This window comes from Macaca thibetana, chromosome 11, assembly GCF_024542745.1.
Source record: "Macaca thibetana thibetana isolate TM-01 chromosome 11, ASM2454274v1, whole genome shotgun sequence".
NCBI classification, from domain to species: Eukaryota; Metazoa; Chordata; class Mammalia; order Primates; family Cercopithecidae; genus Macaca; species Macaca thibetana.
The window spans coordinates 12,252,263-12,273,286 of record NC_065588.1 but is presented as its reverse complement, the minus strand read 5'-3'; the positions used below and the strand labels follow the sequence as shown (position 1 = coordinate 12,273,286).

Below are 21,024 nucleotides of genomic sequence, written 5' to 3'. Positions count from 1 at the left end.
TATTATAGTTCAGGTTTGCTGATAAGGAATTCTTTTAGGATTTATGCATCTAAAAAGTCTTTATTTTCCCTACATGTTAAAATTATCTTTTGGCTGGGTATAGAATTCTGCATTTATAGTTTGTGTGTGTGTGTGTGTTGATACATTAGAGAGGTTACTGTTTCTTTTGTGTTATTCTCCAAGAAGTTTGCTGTCATTTTAAGTTTTCTTTCTCTGCATATAATATGCCTTTTTCTCTGCTTGCTTGGAAGACATTTTTTTCTTTATCACTGCTTTGAGCAATTTATGGTGTGCCTTGGCGTAGTTTTCTCCCTGTCCCTGTTTTTGGTGCTTGGCATTTGTAGAATTTCTTGGTTCTGTGGGTTTATAGTTTTCATCAAATTTGGAAAATCTTCACTTCAATTATACCTATATTAGGCCATCAGAAGTCATTCCACAATTCGCTATTGCTGTTTTCTCCCCCAATCTTATTTTTCTGTTTTTTATTTTGGATCTATTGCTGTCTTCAAGTTTACCTATCCATTCTTCTGTGATGTCTAATCTGCTATTAATGCAATCCTGCATGTTTTTCATCTCAGTTGTTACAGATTTCATCTCTAGAACTTTGGTCTGAGTCATACTTATTATAAGTTCTATGTGTCCTTTGCATGTTTTCTTTCTTCTGGCTTATTCAACATGTGGAATACAGTTATACTAGTTCTAATGTCTAACAATTCTATCGCCTGTAACATTATAGATTTCCTGATTTTTCTTCTCATGATGGATTGCATTTTGCTGCTTTTTTGCATGCCTTATAATTTTTTATTGGAAGCTAGACATTGTGACTATTATCTTGTTGGATGTTGGATATTTTGATTATTCTATAGATATCCTTGTGTTTGTTCTAGAACACAGCTCAGTTACTTGGTAACAGTTTAATCCTTTAAGTTTTTGCTCTTAATCTTTAGCTTGTGCAGAACCAGAGAGTTCTTAGTCTAGGGCTAATTTTTGCCACTTCTGAGACAAAATTGTTTTGTGTGTTCTACCTATTGCCCAAACAGGCAGTATTCCTGGCTTTGTGTAGGCTTTGGAGAGCGCTCCTTTTAATATTTTCAGGTGGTTCTTCCCCATGCCTTGCGTAATTTCTTCATGCGCATGTTTTGATCAGTATTCATCTGAACACCTAAGAGGAAATGTCTGCAGGTCTCTGGAGCTTTGTGTGCCACTCTCCTTCATCCTTTATCAGACTTGCAAACTTCAGCTGCTCTGACTTTCATGGATTCCTAGCTCTATCCCCTCTACTCAGGGAGCTGGTGAACTTTGCGTGGGTTCCCCTCTCTCCAGCATGGCCTAGAAACTCTTTACATGCAGTACTCTAGGGCAGACATAGGGCTCACTTACAGTTTCATCTCTCAGGGACCAGTCCCCCATTACCTGATGTCCAATGCCTTAAAAATCATTCTCATATATTTTGTCTTTTTTTTTTTTTTTTAGTTGTTTCAAGCAGGAGATTAAATCTGGTTAATTACTTATCTTGACCACAAGCTGTAGATGATACTGGAAACACGTGGCGAGTTTGTCGTAAGTACATATATCTTAGGGCATATTCCAGTCATACTGATTTACAAGCTATATCAGTCAGACGAGGGTATGGTTCTGCAACTGTGTGCCAAAACCATGCCAGGCATTAGATATATAAAGTTAAATTCGGCATAGCACCTGTTTGCAAAAGACTTTACAATTCACTGAGAAAGACTGGGTAAACCAAATCTTACGGTGCAATGTATTAACCATAATGTCTACATGCAGGGTGATGTGGAGCATCTTATGGGAAAAGGCATCCAAATACAGTCACGTGATGGCCAAGGGAGGGTTAGCAAATGAGTCCTGGAGGAAATGAAGGAAATTTGGAATGATGAGCTAGAGTTAGTTGTTTTAGTGGAAATAGGGGGAAAGGAAGCCAGCAGGCAAGAGCACTCCAAGTAGAGAGGATATTGTTATGAAGGCTCAGAGGTACCAGGTTGCATAATACCTTTGGGGAACTGCAAAGAGTTTGGAATGGTGGGATCAGAGTGGAGGAAGAGGTGGTCTTCAGTGTCTCCATGTATAAAAGGAGACTCCTGGCCGGGCGCGGTGGCTCACACCTGTAATCCCAGCACTTTGGGAGACCAAGGCAGGCAGATCACAAGGTCAGGAGATTGAGACCATCCTGGCTAACACGGTGAAACCCCGTCCCTACTAAAAATTAAAAAAAAAAAAAAAATTAGCCAGGCATGCTGGCAGTGCCTGTAGTCTCAGCTACTTGGGAGGCTGAGGCAGGAGAATCACTTGAACCCAGGAGGTGGAGGTTGCAGTGAGCCGAGATCACGCCACTGAACTCCAGCCTGGGCGACAGAGCAAGACTCCATCTCAAAACAAAAGAAAACAAACAAACAAAAAAATGGAGACTCCTCTATCCCTAACACTGATGACTTCCATGTGGGAGAAGAAAACAAAAGAGAATAACTCATTTTATTGAGATGGGTAGGCTAGTGAAGCATTTGATAATAGATAGATCCAGTTTTCCCTTGAACCTGAGAGTATGTCTGACTTATTGATGTATTTATTCTTCAAAGGTTTATTAAGCACCAATTTTACATCAGGCCATCTGCTGGGTACTAGATATCCAGAAATTTATAAGACCTTATATTTTATTGTATTTTTTAAATTGTTTTGTGTCTTGAACACTTACTATTGAGCATATTTCTAAAAAACCTTAGACTGAACAGCCTCAATGTCAGGAAAACAATCAGGGACTGCGTTGACAGAAGAGGAAATTGGCAGCTTAGCTGAGAGCAGCACATATTAGAGACCATAAGTGAAGACATAACATTAAGTACCAAGAAATGTTCTAAGCACTTTATGTAAATTAACTCATTTGATGCTCAATCAGAAGACTTATTACTTACTAATCAGAAGACACTCTTTTGACAGTTGTCTTTCTATGTATTTATTTTACCTGCTACCAATCATTGCACTACCACAAAGAATGATGAAGTCCCAGGGACCTTGGGAAGAAGAGGTGTGGTCCCTGAGAAAAGGGTTGAGGGGGTGTTGAAGTAAAAATTTTGTACCAAATGGAAGTTTTTCAAAAAGGCACAGACAACAGTTATCTCTCCAAACAAATGGAAACTCTTAGCAGTAAACCTAAGAGTTTCTTTAGGCTGTGTTTACTAACGTGAAGAGCAACATCTTCCTAGGTATTAGGCCCACCCCAAGTGTAGTTTAAAAATAAATAGTACTAGAAACGGAAGTGTAAACACATGCACAGTTTATTATTTCACCCCTGTGAGGTCAGCCGACATCTGTAACACACTTTCCCTACAGCAGCTAACAAAGGCAGGATGATGGTATCTGTTCTGAGTGTTTGGAACAACATCGCCACTTATCTTTATAGATTTCCTCAGGCACTCAATGGAGGGCCTGAAAAACATCAATGTCAAGGACTACGCTGCTACGTTCTATGAGCTGGAGACGAACAAGGCCTCTCTTGATGCCTCTCCAGTCACGGGAATAATGGTTTTGAAAACGTCAGTGCTCCCTCTGCCTTGTACATTGTAATCTCCTGTAGTCCATCTGAGGCCAGTGCACACAGGGCCACAGTAGGCGATGAGTATTCCTGACGACAAATCTGCTATTTCAGTCTACTTCTTCATGTGATATCCCAAGTATTTTTTCCTAGAGGGGGAAAAATAGATTCTTAAAATTCCAAGTCAGATTTACTGTCGAAGTGAAAACATATGGCTGCTAACTCTGCTCTATCCCAGGCACGACCCAAGGCTCAGGAGACCATGTTAGTTTGGGGGAGGGTTTGGAGAGGTGACTGGCATTCTTGGTATGCCTGCAAGGAAAACATCAGCCAAGGTCTTAACGTTACACACCCAGAGTTAACAGGCTGGATCTTTTCTTGAAGATGGGAGGGCTTCGAGGGTGTATTTAAAATTCAAAAAAAGTGGGTACTGAAAGGTCAATGACTATGGAGGTTACAACCCTCTCCTTTCAAAGTGCTACAGAATGGGTGAGGTGGCAGGACTGCAAGGTAACTATGTGAATGGTGCTCCACAGACAGAACAAAGAACCAAAGAGTAAATCAGAATCTCACAGTAGCTTGTTTGGCAGCCTTGTAGATAGAGTTGCTATTCATTAATTTGATCGATTCATTCACTGTTCTACAAGTTCTGGCTGAACATCTATGGTGTTAGGTAGAGGAATGGGAGCTATGGGAGATTAAAGGAGCCATCATAAAATACACAATCTCACCCTTACAGATTTGCAGTTTAGTTGGGAAGATGACAGGTACTCCTATGAAATGTGGAATACTGAGATAGTTAGGAACCCTGAGCTTCCGGAAAGCTTGTGCATGGGACTAGATTTCTCTCCTCCCACACTACTACAAGGACAGCACAGACGGCCATTGAGACACTTGGTGCCAATGGAAGTCCCAGGAGGCTTACTTCCCAGTGTCTTCCTTTTTTCCCGTTAAGGGACTCTGAGCACATGCCCCAATCCACATGTCCTTCACACTTCCATAGCTCATATCAGTTCATAAATATTCTTTATCAACATCCTTTATTTTTTTTGTACCCTTTGGAAAAATTAGTCATCCCCTCTCACATTATTTTTCTCCCCTCTCCTAATTTCCACTGACATGCTCCAAATTAAACTTAACTACGGCCAAGAGTTAAGATTAAGGTTTATGATAACTTGGATAAGAAATACATTTTGAATTGAAACTACAGATGTTAAAGAACTAGTGCCATCAAGTTCTGAAGCCTTTGGAAATCCGCTTTAGTATTCCTACGGAATAATCCATCTTTTTTTTTCTAATTGGAACTGTTTTTTTTTCTCCAGTACCAGCAGCCAAATTAAAAAAAATATATATATATTCATCTCTCTTTCCTCTTTTTGATTACTAGAATTAGAACTGCTAGTTTTATAAAAGATTTATTGAAATATAATTGTGCTATAAAATTCACTAATTCAGTGAATTAGTATATTCACTTTTAGTATATTCACAGTTATGCAAACATCACCTCTGATTTTAGGACATTATCATCACTCCAAAAATAAACTTCACATCCATTAGCAATTATTCCCATTCTCTCACCCTCAGCTCCTGGCAACAAGTCTGCTTTCTGTATCTATACATTTGCCTATTTTGGACACTTCCTATACATGGAATCATACAGTATATGGCCTTTTTGCCTGACTTTTTTTCACTTAGCACAATGTTTTTAAGGTTCATCCATGTATCAATACTTGCTTTATTTTTATAGTGGAATAATATTCCATTGGGTGGCTATACTACATTTTCCTTATCCATTCATCATTCATCAGTTGATGGACATTTGGGTTGCTCCCACTCTTTGGCTAATAGAAGCTATGAACATTCATGTGCACATTTTTGTATGAAAATATGTTTTCAACTTTCTTGGGTATATATCCAGGAGTGGAATTGGTAACTTTATATTTAACATTTCTGGGAACTCCCAAGTGGTTTTCCAAAGGGACTGCACCATTTTACAATCCAACCAGCAACATAAACGGTTCCAATTTCTCCACATCTTCACCAACATCAATACTTTTCCTTTTCATTTTAGCCACCATAGTGGTTAGAGCTCAATGTTGCTTTGATTTGCATTTTCCTACTGTTGAAATGAAGATGTCAAACAAGCCTCTTTTCATGTGCTTTTAGCCATTTATATATATTCTTTGGAGAAATGTCTATTCAAATCCATTGCTCATTTGAAAATTGGGTTATTTGACATTTTATTGTTCAATTATAATAGTTCATTATATATTCTAGATATGTCTTTTATTAGAGATATTATTTGCAAGTATTTTTCCCCATTCCGTGGGTTTTTTTTGTTTTTTGTTTTTCCACATTCTTGGTGGTGGTGTTCTTGGAAGCACAAAACAAAATCCAGTGTATCTATTCTTTCTTTAGTTGCTTGTGCTTTTGGTGTAGAACCACTGCTTTTTATAGCATATTTATGGTATTTTAGCTACATTAGTGGATTAAATAGATTTTTGAGAGCTGGCCTGTGAACCCAATTGATAATTATAATTTCTCTGAGAAAATATATTAAGAGGACTAACAATGATTTTTTAAATGAATGCTTGAAACATAGTCAATTGGGAATTTGATCATCTTTTGTATATTATTAGGGTGCAAACATGAAGTGTTGGAGATTAGAGGCTGTGCAGCCTTTGAGCTGGAAGGGTCAGGAGAGACTCTGGGGCAGATGAGGGCTCGACGAGGTTGTTGGGGTGGAGGAATCCTGGAAAGAAGAATAGGCAGAACTAAAACAATGTTGAGGAACCTGTCCTCCTTTTAGAATAAACTAAGGCAGCTTAAGTTTAGAATACTTAAGAACAGCCTTGGTTGTTCAGATCAGCCACTTAGGGTTATCATACTTGGTGCAAAAGTGGAAAATAGAAAGGAACTCAATGTACAGAAACTGAAGACCATGGCAGGCGCTGAAGGCCATGGTGGGCGCTGAAGGCCATGGCGGCCTCTGAAGACCCTTGGGCAAGACCAGCTGCACTTTCCTTCTGTGAACAAGGAGACCAAGGCTATGTGGAGGTCCCAGGGTCACTCCAGCCATGCCTAGAGCCAACTCAATCCTCCTGCTGGCCCCTGGACCATTCTAGTGGAAAGCGAACTAAGGATAATGTGAGGTGAAGGTCTGTCCACCTAGGAATGCCTAGGCCTGTTGAGAGTTAAAGTTCTGGGGTAGCACATTTTGACACGGTGGACCTTATGTAGCCATTTGAACATGGCAGTTTTAAGGAGACCTGAGGAACTGGGGATGAGGGATGGGAGAGGGTTTGAGGCCTAGGGGAAAGAGGTCTGTTTTGACTGATATCAGGTAATTGAAAATGAAAGTTTAACTGTTGGCTTTTTATTTGGTATCAAAATGTCACCCTCAAAATGGCTGGGTCAAAGCAGCAATGACAAAATGTCGTGAACCCTGAGTCTCTGCATGAGGCTTAGTCCCTGCGACCTGTAAGTATCTGCAAGTGTGGAGAACTGTCTGCCTCCCCTTGTCTCCCTGCCAGACTTCTGTTGCCTGCAAAATTTGTGAAAACAGAAATTACATCTATCTAAACATTTCTTATCTCGGCATCTCCTCATTTCCTGTTCCATCTGACCAGTCCCTCTCCATCCACACATACCCTACATACCCTTGGAGAGCTCAGTAAATATTTATTGATGATGAAGATAATCACTAAAAATATGTTCCCATCAATGGGATCTGTCTCTTGCCACTCAAGTGTCCTAAACTCATGAGAACTGCTTCATAGATGTGTTCCCTTCATAAATAAAAAAAAAGAAAAATTCCATCCCATCCCATCTCTTCTGAGTTCTGAGAAAATTTGTTTTTAAATATGATACGCTTACCCATCCACCGTGCTGCTGGATCCATGGTGAGAAGTTCTCTTTCAGGTACTTGGTGCCAAAGCCCAGCACCCTGTTCATCGGATGGTTGTCAACAGCTGTGAGCTTGGCCATGACGTCTATTGCAAGGGCAGCCTTAAAGCCCTGAGCTTTGACCTCTGATTCTCCCCTGGTGTCCACACCCATTAGGACCTGGTCTGTGATGGTCTTGAAAACAGAGTAGGACAGCCCATCCTGGAAGTGGCCCATCAAAGCCTTATCTTTCTTCAGCTGTGTACAAGAGAATAAGCACTCAGTACAGTAGCTTGGCTCCAGGAGGCAGACGGAAGTTCTTTCTTTAGCTCAAATGCAGGCCATCAAACCACCCCCTGGAAAACCCTGGATGTTGGTGTCAACCAAGGGAATGGGGATGAAGGCAGCGTCCTGCAGAACCAGAATGGGCATGTACCGCTTGGTGAATTCATTCCATTGGCACAAATATGTGTATGAAATGGAACAGTCAGTTCATCTGACATTCAACAGATATTTCCTGAGCACTTATAATGGGCAGCTAGTATGGATGACTGAGATGCAGGTCCTCACTCAAAGGGCTCAGTCTAGTGGGAATTACAAAACAATGCGATGTGCTTTGCTGGAGGTAGTGTAATGGACGGGATCTGAAGCTTAAGAATCACTATCTGGCTCAAACCCCTGGGTTCACCTCTTACTTAGCTATGCAATCTTGGGGAAATTAACCTCTCAGATTCAGTTTGTCATCTCTAAACTAGGATGGTGATACTATCGATACTATAAGGTAATTGTTTTCTTTCTTTCTTTTTTTTTTTTTTTGAGACGGGGTTTCACTCCCATTGCCCAGGCTGGAGTGCAGTGGTGTGGTCTCGGCTCACTGCAATCTCTGCCTCCTGGGCTCAAGCGATTCTCCTGCCTCAGCCTCCCAAGTAAATAGGACTACAGGTGTATGCCACCACACCTGGCTAAGTTTTTTCTATTTTTTTTTGTAGAGATGGGGTTTCGCCATGTTGCCCACTTCTGGGCTTAAGCATTCCACCCACCTCAGCCTCCCAAAGTGTTGGGATTACATGCATGAGTCCCTGCACCCAGCCTTCATTTTCTTTTCTTTTCTTTTCTTTCTTTCTTTTTTTTTTTTCTGAGACGGAGTCTCACTCTGTCGCCCAGGCTGGAGTGCGGAGGCGCGATCTTGGCTCACTGCAACCTCCGCCTCCCAGGTTCAAGCAATTCTTCTGTCTCAGCCTCCAAGTTGCTGGGACTACAGGCACACACCACCACACCCAGCTAATTTTTGTATTTTTGGTAGAGACAGGGTTTCACCATGTTGGTAAGGCTGGTCTTGAACTCCTAACCTTAGGTGATCCACATGCCTCGGCCTCCCAAAGTGCTCGGATTACAGGCGTGGGCCACTGAGCCCATCCCCAGCCTTCATTTTCTTAAGAAACCTTTATTATTATTGTTTTTTAGGGACAAGGTCTTACTATATTGCCCAGGCTGGTCTCAAACTCCTGGCCTCAAGTGATCCTCCCACCCTGGCCTCCCCAGGAGCTGGGATTACAAGTGTGAGCCACTGTGCTTGGCCCTATACTATAGGGTAGTTGAACACTTTATAGTGCTGGACATAGAAGAGATGCTCCGGAAATGCGAGTCATTTTTCAGGATGCTATGGGAGCATGGAGGTCAGGGAAGACTCCCTCGCGTGCATATGTTCACTTAAAAAAACTCCAATTCATTGATTTTTTTCCCATTATTCTACCCTATTGATTTTACCTCCTGGCCCTCCCTTGAACCTGGTATCTCTCTGCTTTACCTCCTTTGGGCTACCATGCCTTTAAAACAAAATCAATGCTGCCTCTTCTGCTTTTGAAAAATCAGGGCTCATATCAAAAAGCTATATATCATCTTCATTTAAAGCATTCTTGAAATGTCTGTTAATATGCCAGTTGTCATGTGAAAATGGAAATTTCTTAGTGAGCAGGGACAAAATATTTATTTGAAATTCCTCTAGTTCTGTCCTAGAGGAATGATAAGCCAAGTGGGTTTTCAACACATATTGTTTCTAAAAGGGATATCTGGGGGATGAGTCAGATGCGATTGGAAGATTTTGGCAGACCTGTCTTTTCCCTGAACCAAGCCCACTCCCACCATCCAGGCCCCGTCTGGGTTGTGACTCTGCAGGAGGCGTGGCCGGCCTCCTCCATAACAGGGGATGGACTCCTCTTCATCAGTTTTCCAATGGAGGAGGCCAGGCTCAAAACCCTAGCAGGCAGCCAAGTCGGGACTGTGCCAGAACAGTAAAAGAATCGAACGCCACAAAGACAGGGCTTCCGTCGGCACCTCCTCACCCCTCCCCTGCCTGTCCCTCTCGGGTGCACCTGGCTCTTTGGCCTTTCCTGGAGGCGTAGGATGGGCCTTTGGGCTGTGTGTGCCCTCGGGACCAGTGGCTCTGCAGATCCCCTGCAGCCTCACACATGGCATTCTGCAGTGGGAGCTTGGCACCCACAGCACAAGGTCACACCTACTGTGTGTCCCTAGCAGAGCTCCCTAGTGGGGAAGTGTGTAAAGGAAATAACAAGCAAGGCTTTGCCATTAACAATGTAAAATATCCGAACTCCTCAACAGAGAGCAGCAGGCAAAGGGAGGCTTTTGAAAGTGGTAATTTGTGGGGGTGAAAATGAAACCATCACTCTTCACAACCTGAGAGATGGCCTTCGTCCCACCTCCAGCACCCCCACTCCACCTTGCCCACCTCCCTGACCACTGACCGCAAGTCACGGCTTAGGGAAGCTGGGAAGGAGGCTGCCGTGAGAGCCACAGAAACTCTAGGTTGTAAAGAGCCCTTGAGGATGTCTAAAGGATCCCTCGGAGTTCTGTGCTGAACTGCTAACTGGTATTGGCACCTACTTGCAATTCTTCCTGTGACAGGAAGATCATTCCGTCACAAGGCACCCGTTGACTCTGATGGGCAGCCTGGAGTGCCCATTCTCCAGGAATGGAGGTTCGTTCTCACCATAAGTAGAAATCAATCACCCCATACTAGGCATAATTTCTGTATCCATGATACTAGCTCTGGAGAAATGCAGGGGTGCCCTTAAATCATGCATCCTGTTCTATCTCTTGCTTCCTCTGCACCCCTCTCTACCTTCTACTTGTGGCCCCAAAGCTCACACACCCCGTTCTCTTTTCTTTAACCTAATATCCCTGGTTTTCTCGCTGTTTCTCATTCTGTCCCATCTCCCAGGTGCTTCACCCTCTGGGTCACCAGTCTCTGGGCACACTTCTGACAAAGCCATAGAGACAGGAGCTGTTTCGTCTTCCTGCAGAACCTCCCATCCCCACCCCCGGGGTCTGACTCTCTCGCCACAGATTCTGGCAAAACAAGGATCTATGTCTGCAAGCCAGATGATTGACAGATCCTAGAGACTACCCAGTCGTCTGTGGGTTATGGACCCAGGAGGCACAGAGAAGCCCTTCTGACTCTGTTGAAGGTTTGCTCACCAACTCTTTACCTGAAGGCAACTCTCACCCATTCCTGAGTGGAAGGATGGGTCTCAACTTCCAAATGGCAGGAAATCCATACATTCCCCCAGTAACACTAGCACGCCTCCCTGGCTGAAATGCTAAGAGAGCCCTTAAACAGACAACAGTCCAGCAACTACAGGGGAAAAAGATTCCAGAACGTATTCCAGCTTTGGAGCAACCGTGGGACACAGATATCCAGGCTGCAAAGCAAACGCGAATCTAAACTTCAGTGAGGATCAGTTACATAGGGAACGACATTAATAATTCCATCCAGCAAATTTTAATTTACTGGTGTCTTTTCCTGCAATAACAAGCTCCTTGTTCAGTTTCCAAAAATTCCAAGGAGGCTCCAGAAGGTTTACTTATGTTTTCCAAAGTGACTCATTTTTGAGATTCTACCAGCATGAAGAATTTTGACTCCAAGGGAAATAAAATTTAGGACTAAGTAGAAACCAGGACTTGGAAAAGGAATAAGGTAGGCCAGGCACAGTGGCTCACGCTTGTAATCCCAGCACTTTGGGAGGCCGAGGCTGGTGTATCACCTGAGGTCAGGAGTTCGAGACCAACCAGGCCAATATGACGAAACCCTGTCTCTACTAAAAATACAAAAAATTAGCTGGGCGTGGTGGCGAGCATCTGTAGTCCCAGCTACTCGGGAGGCTGTGGCAGGAGAATCGCTTGAAACTGGGAGGTGGAGGTTGCAGTGAGCCAAGATTGTGCCACTGTACTCCAGCCTGGGTGACAGAGCGAGACTCCGTCTCAAAAAAAAAGGAATAAGGTTGCAACCTGGAGTACAATTCCATCCTCGTGTACTAGTGCATGGGCACAGAAATCAATCACATCAGTTCAAGGTGTTCCATACCTTTCTTTCCAACTGATCCCCTGAATATTTCAGCAGCTCAACAATTTTGGCTATTATTTGTTCTTCTTCATCTGTCGGGGAAAATTCCAGTTATTTCTTTTAAGAGAAACAAAAAATAATCTTACATTTTTTCAGGGACCATGAATGCTTGTGGCTTGGTCAGGGCTAGAGGAAGAGGCATGCTCTTTTTTTTTCTGAGACGGAGTTTCACTCTTGTTGCCTAAGCTGGAGTGTGATGGTGCGATCTTGCCTCACTGCAACCTCCACCTCCCAGGTTCACTTGATTCTCATGCCTCAGTCTCCCAAGTAGCTGGGATTACAGGCATGTACCACCACGCCTTCTATTTTTAGTAGAAATCGGGTTTCACCATGTTAGCCAGGCTGGTCTCGAACTCCTGACCTCAGGTGATCCACCCACTTCAGCCTCCCAAAGTGCTGGAATTACAGGCATGAGCCACCGCGCCTGGCAAGAAGCATGCTAATTCTTACCAAGTAAATCTTACCTCGCCTCTTCTGCCCAGACACAAACCACACTAGGGATTTCTCCTGCAGCCCCTTCCTTTCCTTCTTTCCCCTTCTTCCTTTGCTCAGTCCCCCAGCTTTCACTGTGACATTCATCTCTATAGTTACCTTAAGCTTGTTGTTGAAGACATCGGTTTCACAGCACAGGATTCCGTCTATGAAGGTATTTAGGAGGAATATTCTTCTGGTTTTTGGATTTTTCCTCAGCAGATGGTGCTTTTATCTTATGGACACCATAAATCTCATATTTGATTATATTTCCCTCTTTGGGTTAGTTGCTAGAAAGTATAGAGCCAAATTTGTGGCCCGCATCTAAGAGAGTGGATTGTCTTGCTGGCCTACATTTTGGAAATTAACCTAATTCCCAAATCCGTCTTATTTTCCTGTGTTTGTTTTCTTTTTACAAAGATATCTTTGAAATTGATGGATTTTATTTGATTAAAATTTATTCTTTGTATGCTGGGTCTTGACAATAAGGTGGGATAAGTAAGTAAAATTAATAAATTCCCCCATGGCCAAGGCTAAAAGGGCAGATGGATAGGAACGTGCCCACAGTTGGTGTATGGTGTGTGTTGGGGGGGACAGGGGCGGTGGAGTACATGAGTCTTGCTCTGTCACCCAGGCTGGAGTGCAGTGGCACGATCTTGGCTCACTGCAACCTCCACCTCCTGGGTTCAAGTGATTCTCCTGCCTCACCCTCCCAAGTAGCTGGGACTACAGGTGTGTGCCACCACGCCCGGCTAATTTTTTGTATTTTTAGTAGAGATGGGGTTTTGCTATGTTGGCCAGGCTGGTCTTGAACTTCTGGCCTCAAGAGATCCAACTGCCTCGACCTCCTGAAGTGCTGGAATTACCCATGTAAGCCACCGCACCCGGGCTTGGCAAAATAAATCTTCTTCTTCTTCTACTTTTTTTTTTTTTTTTGAGACGGAGTTTCACTCTTGTCACTCAGGCTGGAGTGCAGTGGTGTAATCTCAGCTCACTGCAACCTCCGCCTCCCAAGTTGAAGTGATTCTCCTGCCTCAGCCTCCCGAGTAGTTGGGATTACAGGCACCTGCCACTACGCCCAGCTAATTTTTTTGTATTTTTAGTAGAGACAGCGTTTCACCATGTTGGCCAGGCTGGTCTTGAACTCCTGACCTCAGGTGATCCACCTTCCTTGGCCTCCCAAAGTGCTGGGATTACAGGCATGAGCCACTGCGCCTGGCCAAAATAAAAGTTCTAAATTGAGTGAGACCTGTCTCAGACATATTGGGTTAACACTCTCTTAGGGAAAGTTGCTGGCACAGCTGCCTGTATTTCTCCTGTGCACAGAGGATGAGGTCATCTTAGCTTTAGCTTGGTTTAGGGGTAGCATTCCATCTCCCAGGTCCACATGGCATAGCAATAAAATGTGGACACTGTCTTTTTAGCTGACTCAGAGGCCTCCTCCTCTCCTGCAGCTCCTCACAGGGTCCCCTGGGTCTCTGTGGCAGCTGTGGCCCCTTTACTGTGGCTACTGCTCTGCATCAGGGGTTGGGAGACACCGATACCTTTGGAGGAAGAACCTTCACCTTGTTCTTTAGGGTGCTGCAAACCCAAGAGCCACCTTGGCCTTACTGTTAGAGGAGTTAAAAAGGAACTTTTTAGGCAGATAGCGAGGGTAAGGAAGTTCTCGGTAAGGTTTTCCTTTTAATGAAAAGCAGCCCCCAAATCATTTTCTTTTCTAACAAAGAGTAGCCTGTAAAATTGAGTTGCAGACATAGACAAGCAAGCTAGAAGCTTGCACAGTGAATGTTGGCAGCTGTGCCAATAGGAAAAGGCCACCTGGGACTAGGCATGTCCAACATGGCGGCCGCATTTTCCCTTTTCCTTTCCAACCACGTGTGCCTAGGGAGCAGACAACATGGCACCGGCCAGGTGGCAAGCCCATTTGCATAATAAGATTAGGGTGGGGTGGCCAGCTTCCCCCATGCTATGTAAACATCACACCTGGTTCAACTGATCTTTGGGCCCTGTGTAAATCAGACACCACCTCCTGAAACCTGTCTATAAAATCCGGTGCACTCTGTCACAGGCCGGAAGTCACGTTTGGGTTCCTCTCTCTGTCGCAGGAGAGAGGCTGTTCTCCTTTCTCTTTGTTTTGCCTATTAAACCTCTGCCCCTAAACCCACTTCTTGTGTGTGTCCGTGTCCTCGATTCTCTTGGCATGAGACAACAAACCTCAGGTATTTATCCCAGACAATGAGGCTGCATCATCACAACCTCCACGGTAGTTTGTGGAGAGAGCCAGGAGCAAGAACTGCGGTGGGGGAATGCCGGGCAGAGCTTCTCTTCCAGTGGCACTTGGTCTTGCTCCCCTTCACTCTCCCCTCAGTGCCTCGAGTTACCACCAGCCTGATGGGATCTACAGTCTCACCTATTGCTATGGTTTGGGTGACAACTGACCCAGCCTTGTCACTACTTCTCAGTTCCGCTCCATGTCTTGCACCATAGCTGGTGCCTGACAACCCCCTGCTTTTTCACAAAGCCCGAAAGCAATGTCATAATATAAATCCCTGGCTTGACGCTCCAACTGTAGCTGGTGCAAATTGGCCCGGGGTCACTGGTAACATGATCAGATCTAACATTGCATTTCCCGCCACAGACAAGACTGAATGCGGGCTTTGTGTTTACTCCTCTCCCTCTGTAGGAGACTTTCCTTTCTGACTTGGCGAAGAGCTGGGCGTGTTGGTTCAACCTGCTGGGGCAGCCCCCTTGCCTTGGGCTGGTGTCTCAAGCTGGAGCTCATTGCCCACAGCCTGTGGCTGTCAAGCCCTCAGTCCAGGCAGCAGAGACTGTCAAGTTGCCAGGGCCGGGATGGATAAATACACAAATGCTCCTGCGCCCCTGCCTGGCAAACACTCCACCTGGGGAAGTAAAGCTTACCTTTCTTAGAACTTGAAGCTATAGGCAGGCGGTCTTTGAGCTGGGAGGAGCCACCCTGACGTACGATAGTCTCTTTGGACTTGAAGCCTCCTGCCTGGGTCTCTTGTGGTGGTGGCCACGAATAAACAATTTCAGCCACTCGGTTGGCAATGGAAACGACTTTGGGGTCCACAGCTGAAACAAGATAAAATCGTGCTGAGAGGCCCTTCCCAGAACTTCATCTGGCTCATTGGTATGCAAAGTTGCCCGGAATGAAAAGACCAGCCCAGAAGAGAAGGAAACTGCCTGGGAGTATGTGTGCTGGGGGAGGGTCGTTCTTCAGAAAGGACTGAAAGTTGCCTGGCTGAGGCCGGCATGTGGGAGGGGTGCACGCAGGAATGATTGTCACCTTGAAACAATTGGCCTGCTGCACACTCTTTTTGAAGTCTTGCAAAATTAGGGTCTCCTTTCCCCTTTGCAAGGGAAGAAACACAAAAAGGAGTGCTTAGCTCTTTACTTCAAGGCATGCTCATTATGCTTTTATTTTTATTCTTTTTTCTCGACACGCTTTATACCTCTAAGAGCCAGCCCCTACGTGCATAGGAGGACATTCAATAGTTTGACAAGCATCTGGGGGTTGGTCACTGAGGAAAGAAATATCCCTGCTCTCAGGGCAATGAGATTCATCATCCAAGTCCATTATCAAGTGAACCTACTTCCCATCGCTGGTACAGTCCTGCCTTTTCTCTCCCCTCCATGTCTACTGGAAAACATTCAATTAATGCTTATAGGTAAACAAGGATGCAGTCAGCACAACTTATGGCCTTCAATAATTTACAACCCGAGAAAAGAGTTACGTCATGTATTTGCACACAGGACTGTAGAATAAAGCACTTTGAGATAGGACGGTGAAATGGCATTGGCCCGTTGAATGTCGTAGCCTATAAAAGACCAGTTGCCTTTGCCCCTGAACGGGGACAAGGGGAAGTGGGGTGGGCAAATGGCACGGCTGAGTTGCTGGGTGGTAAAATTTTCACTGTTGATTTGTCACTAAGTTCTAACCTTTTATTTGTTTATTTACTTTTTTCCAGACAGAGTCTCACTGTCACCCAGGCTGGAGTGCAGTGGTGTGATCACAGCTCACTGCAGCTTGGACTTCTCAGGCTCAAGCGATTCTCCCATCTCAGCCTCCTGAGTAGCTGGGATGACAGGTGTGCATCACCTGTCTGGCTAATTTATTGAAATTCTTTTTCTGGAGATGGGGTCTCCCTATGTCACCCAGGTGGGTCTTGAATTCCTAAGCTCAAGCAATCCTCCCACGTCCTAGCTCCCAAAGTGCTAGGATTACAAGGATGAGCCACCACCACACCCAATCTAACTTCTAAACGTTTAAAAACTTGTACAATCTGTCTTGGATGCCGTGTGGAGCAGCTGGGTTTTACCATGTAACATTTGAAGAATAATACTAGGTAATTCACAGGACTTGAAGACAGTAATGGAGTGGCGTTTTGGACAGAAGGTTGGTGTGCTCAAACTCCTAGGGCACTCCTGGGCTTTGTACAGCCCAGTAGGTAAGAGAGGCAAGTAGAGGGCCTGGGAGGGACTGAGACACAAGAGAAACAGGTTTTGACATCATACGGAGCTGCCAAGGTGGCTCCTGATCCCTCTCCCTGGATTCCTCCACAGCTGAAGGCGTCAGTGTCCTCTCTTCGACCCTCCAGCCATTCACGGAAAGGCCACAGAAGATAATGCTCTGTCCATGATGCCATCCTCTGGTGGACATCTGACTCCTAAAGCCATCTTTTTCATGGTTAGTCTACAGGGTTCAAAGACCGATAAGATGCGAATGACGGAGAGAAGAAAGGTCAAGAAGAAAAGGATCGATGTCTTTCCTCCTCATTTTAAGAACCAAGCAAAACAGACTTTCCACTTTGTCATCCCCTTATTGCAGCCCAGCCAGCCTCCGCTGGATCTCCGGCCCCCCATGGCCCCTGGCAAAGAAAGAAATGGCAAGAGGCTGGCTTCCAAAACCGAGGGAACCTTCCCTGGCCCGTGTCCTCAGGAGATGATGAAGGAAAGCAGGCCTCTGCTGCCTTTACAACCTTGTGCAGCTCATGTAGGGTGATCAGCATGTGGTTCTACCACCGGAAAGCACCCTGTGCCCATCTTGCACATTAAGAAGGTCAATTATTTTATTATTTTTTATTTTTATTTTTTATATTTTATTATATAAAGTTTTTTTTAATTTTTATTTTTTATTTATATTATTTTAATTTTTATATTATTTTTTTATTTTATTTTTATTTACATGAAGGGTCTCAAAGGCTCTGTCCCCTCGTCCCCTCATAAGGCAGGGCAGCCACAAGATCACCAACAGGTACAAAATTACCCAATCTGGCTAACTGTGTACAGGGTATTGATTATTTTTTTCTTCCAAGACAGAGTCTCACTCTGTTGCCCAGGCTGGAGTGCAGTGGCGTGATCTCGGCTCACTGCAACGTCCGCCTTCTGGGTTCAAGCCATTCTCCCTTCCTCAGTCTCCTGAGTAGCTGGGATTACAGGCGCCCGCCACCACGCCCAGCTAATTTTTGTATTTTTTCAGTAGAGACAGGGTTTTGCCATGTTGGCCAGGCTGGTCTTGAACTCTTGACCTCAGGTGATTCTCCCGCCTCAGCCTCCCAAAGTGCTGGGATTACAGCAGGGTATTGATTTTCTATGGGTTTGTGGACATGGAGTGAGACATGTCCAGGAGAAACTATAAGCAAACATGTTCCCACAGATTCACTAGCTCTAGTTAAAATTCCCATCTTGGATATTTTCATTTTAAAACATGAAAAAGAAAAGATTCTATTCTTGTCAGACTTGGTCCTGTCTGACAGGCGAGGGAACATTGGATGGGGTGGGGAGAAGACAGAAAGGCTGTCTGTTCTTTGGAGTCTGTTTGGGGGTCATTGTGGGACCAGGAAGAACAGGCCAACGGGGTCAGAAGGTCCCATTTCGCCTGTGGTCTGAGGCATTTGTTTTAAAGAGAAAGGGCAGGGGTTTGGGGTGTGACTTCCTTATGGACTGTTCTTTCCCACTCAGTATCCACTTTCTTCTTCTTCCTTAGTAACAGACCCCTAAAATGTGAGGGGCAGCTGTGAACCCAGCTGAACAAACTATATTCCCCGGGCTCCCTTGCAGTAGGGAAGGGCCAATGAGATGTCAGAAGCTGGGAGCAGTTTCAAGAAAGCTCTCTAAAAGGGAACTGAGGCTGGGTGCAGTGGCTCACGCCTGTAATCCCAGGCTTTTGGGAGGCCAAGGCAAGGTCACCATTTCAGGCCAGGAGTTCGAGACCAGCCTGGGTAACACGGACCCCATCTTTACAAAAGATAAAATAATAATAAGAATAATAATAAAACAAAAGGGAGCTGAATTACCTAGAAAGAAGGCACCCTTTGCCCTTCCTTTGCTTCCTTTTTATTCCTGCCTGAGATGTAGACATGATGGGTGAAGCCCCAACAGCCACCTTTAGAATATAAGGTGACTTTGAGGTGGAAGCCACTAGCTGAGAGATGGCAGAATTCCCAGGAATTCTTGTTTTCACCCCTGTCACCCAAGCTGGAGTGCAATAGTGCAGTCTCAGCTCACTGCAACCTCTGCCTCCCAGGCTCAAGTGATTCTCCTCCTTTAGCCTCTCGAGTAGCTGAGACTACAGGCGTAATTTTTGTATTTTTTTTTTAGAAAGACAGGATTTTGTCATGTTGCCCAGGCTGGTCTCAAACTGTTTGGCTCAAGCGATCCACCCACCTCAGACTACCAAAGGGCTGGGATTACAGGCATGAGCCACCTTGCCTGGCCATTCCCAGGAATTAATAACTTTGTGAAGCTGTCATATCAGGCCTGAGCTGCCAAACTTTTGTCCTCTTGTAAGGGAGAGAAAAGCAAACCTGTATATTATTTAAGCCATGGGTATTTGGGTGTGCCATTGTATATTGCCGAACCTCACCTTAACTATGACGTTCCACATGAGCAAATCATAGCTATGGAGAAACAAAAGGTTCACAAGTAAAAGAGCCTGGGCTGGCAGTCTTTAAAACTAGTGTTGATGTCCATTTCTCTACATCCTGAGGCCTCTTCCTAACATAATTTGGTCTTGGAACATAATCTCACACTTCCCACGTAAGCCTGGTACTGAGGCCTGGCAGTGGCTGCACAAGGCTACATAGTGACCTTCAGTTAAAATAACCCAGGTGAGGTCGGGCGTGGTGGCTCACGCCTGTAATCCCAGCACTTTGGGAGGCTGAGGCGGGCAGATCATGAGGTCAGGAGATGGAGACCATCCTGGCTAACAGGTGAAACCCCATCTCTACTAAAAATACAAAAAATTAGCCAGGCGTGGTTGTCGGGAGCCTGTAGTCACAGCTACTCGGGAGGCTGAGGCAGGAGAATAGCGTGAACCCGGGAGGCGGAGCTTGCAGTGAGCCGATGTCGGGCCACCGCACTCCAGCCTGAGCGACAGAGCGAGGCTCCCTCTCAACAACAAACAAACAAAAATAAACAAAAAAGAACCCAGGAGAAATCCAATTTGTAAGGCCTGATTTGTATGTGGCAAAATAGAAATAGAATGTGAGGCTCTTTTGGATCACGCCCAGTGTAAAACCAACACAAGTATCACAAGTAAAAAACACGTAATTAACTGACTGAATGCAAAAGCGAGGAGAAAAGTGAGACGGGAAGATAAGCTGTACAGATGTGTTGAAAGCCTTCTTAGGAGGTCATCAGTTTTCATTTTGTATGGAGAACATTATTCAGCCATAGGTACTATTCAGCACATTAACACATCACCTGAGTGTTTCTGAATTTAATCTTTAATTCTCAATCTCACACAGAAGTTTTCTTTCCCTACTGAAAAAAGAAAGAAAAGCTTCTCTTGAAATTTTAGAAAATAAAAAAATGTCAAATGACACTCCAGTAAATACTGAAATACAGAATGCAGTTTATCTCAGGAAAAATCGGAAGCTGAAAGTCTGTAAAAGCTTTCTCTGTCTGCTGGCAAAGTCCACAGTACAGGCCAAGTAGAAAAGGCCATTTCGGTGCCTCCAAACTGTTCTTTGCCCCAGAGCCCAGATGCCACCCCCGGCAGAAGGAGCTGTGGCTGGGCGAGGGTGGCTGAGGGGTGGGGAGGCAGGTGTGGAGGGGAGCACCCCAGGGGGCCACTCCCTCTTGCTCTAGACCTGCCTTAGCTGGGCAGAGTTCAGAGAGCAGAGGCCTTGCTGTGAAAGTTAAACAAGTCCAGGGAGAGGCCTGGACTTCCAGTGAGTCCAGGCTCTGCTACTTCCTGGCTGTTTCCTTGGTAAGCCCGTTTTGTGGGACTCTCGTGTCCTCATCCTGTCTGTGCCATAAGGTTCCCCCAGATGATCTGACCATAACTCCCGCTGTTCTCAACATCTGAAACTCTAATGGGAAATGGGAGTTTCCTTGATCGTAGTGGATGATCTAAAGCTGCCTATGAGTGGGCTGATTCTCCAAGCAAGCCAGGACTGTCACATTTAAAAACTGAGACATTACTGCCACCTCTTGACTACGTATTGACAAGTTACCCAGGCCAATGAAACCCAGCAGGAGGGGGCCTTTCTTTTAAAATCTGAGTTTCTCAGTCGGCCCGGTGGCTCACACCTGTAATCCCAGCATTTTGGGAGGCCAAGGCGGGCAGATCACGTGGTCAGGAGTTCGAGACCAGCCTGACCAACATGGTGAAACCCTGTATCTACTGTCTCTACTAAAAATAGAAAAATTAGCCGGGCGTGGTGGCGCATGCCTG

The 21,024-nt window shown here is 44.9% G+C and overlaps 1 protein-coding gene across 3 annotated transcripts in view; it reads right to left on the bottom strand.

Annotated features, from left to right (window-relative positions):
• Window positions 1-2,584: 2,584 nt before the first annotated feature.
• BCL2L14 (BCL2 like 14) overlaps window positions 2,585-21,024 on the bottom strand; it is a 45,124-nt gene continuing 26,684 nt past the window's right edge. For all 3 annotated transcript variants that reach the window (XM_050748253.1, XM_050748252.1, XM_050748251.1), the window contains 4 exons: window positions 15,243-15,416; window positions 11,814-11,884; window positions 7,424-7,690; window positions 2,585-3,696 (listed from right to left, as the gene is read on the bottom strand). In XM_050748253.1, coding sequence (XP_050604210.1) covers window positions 3,658-3,696; window positions 7,424-7,690; window positions 11,814-11,884; window positions 15,243-15,416 — 551 coding nt within the window. In that variant the 3' untranslated portion in view covers window positions 2,585-3,657. The remainder of the gene's footprint in view (window positions 3,697-7,423; window positions 7,691-11,813; window positions 11,885-15,242; window positions 15,417-21,024) is intronic.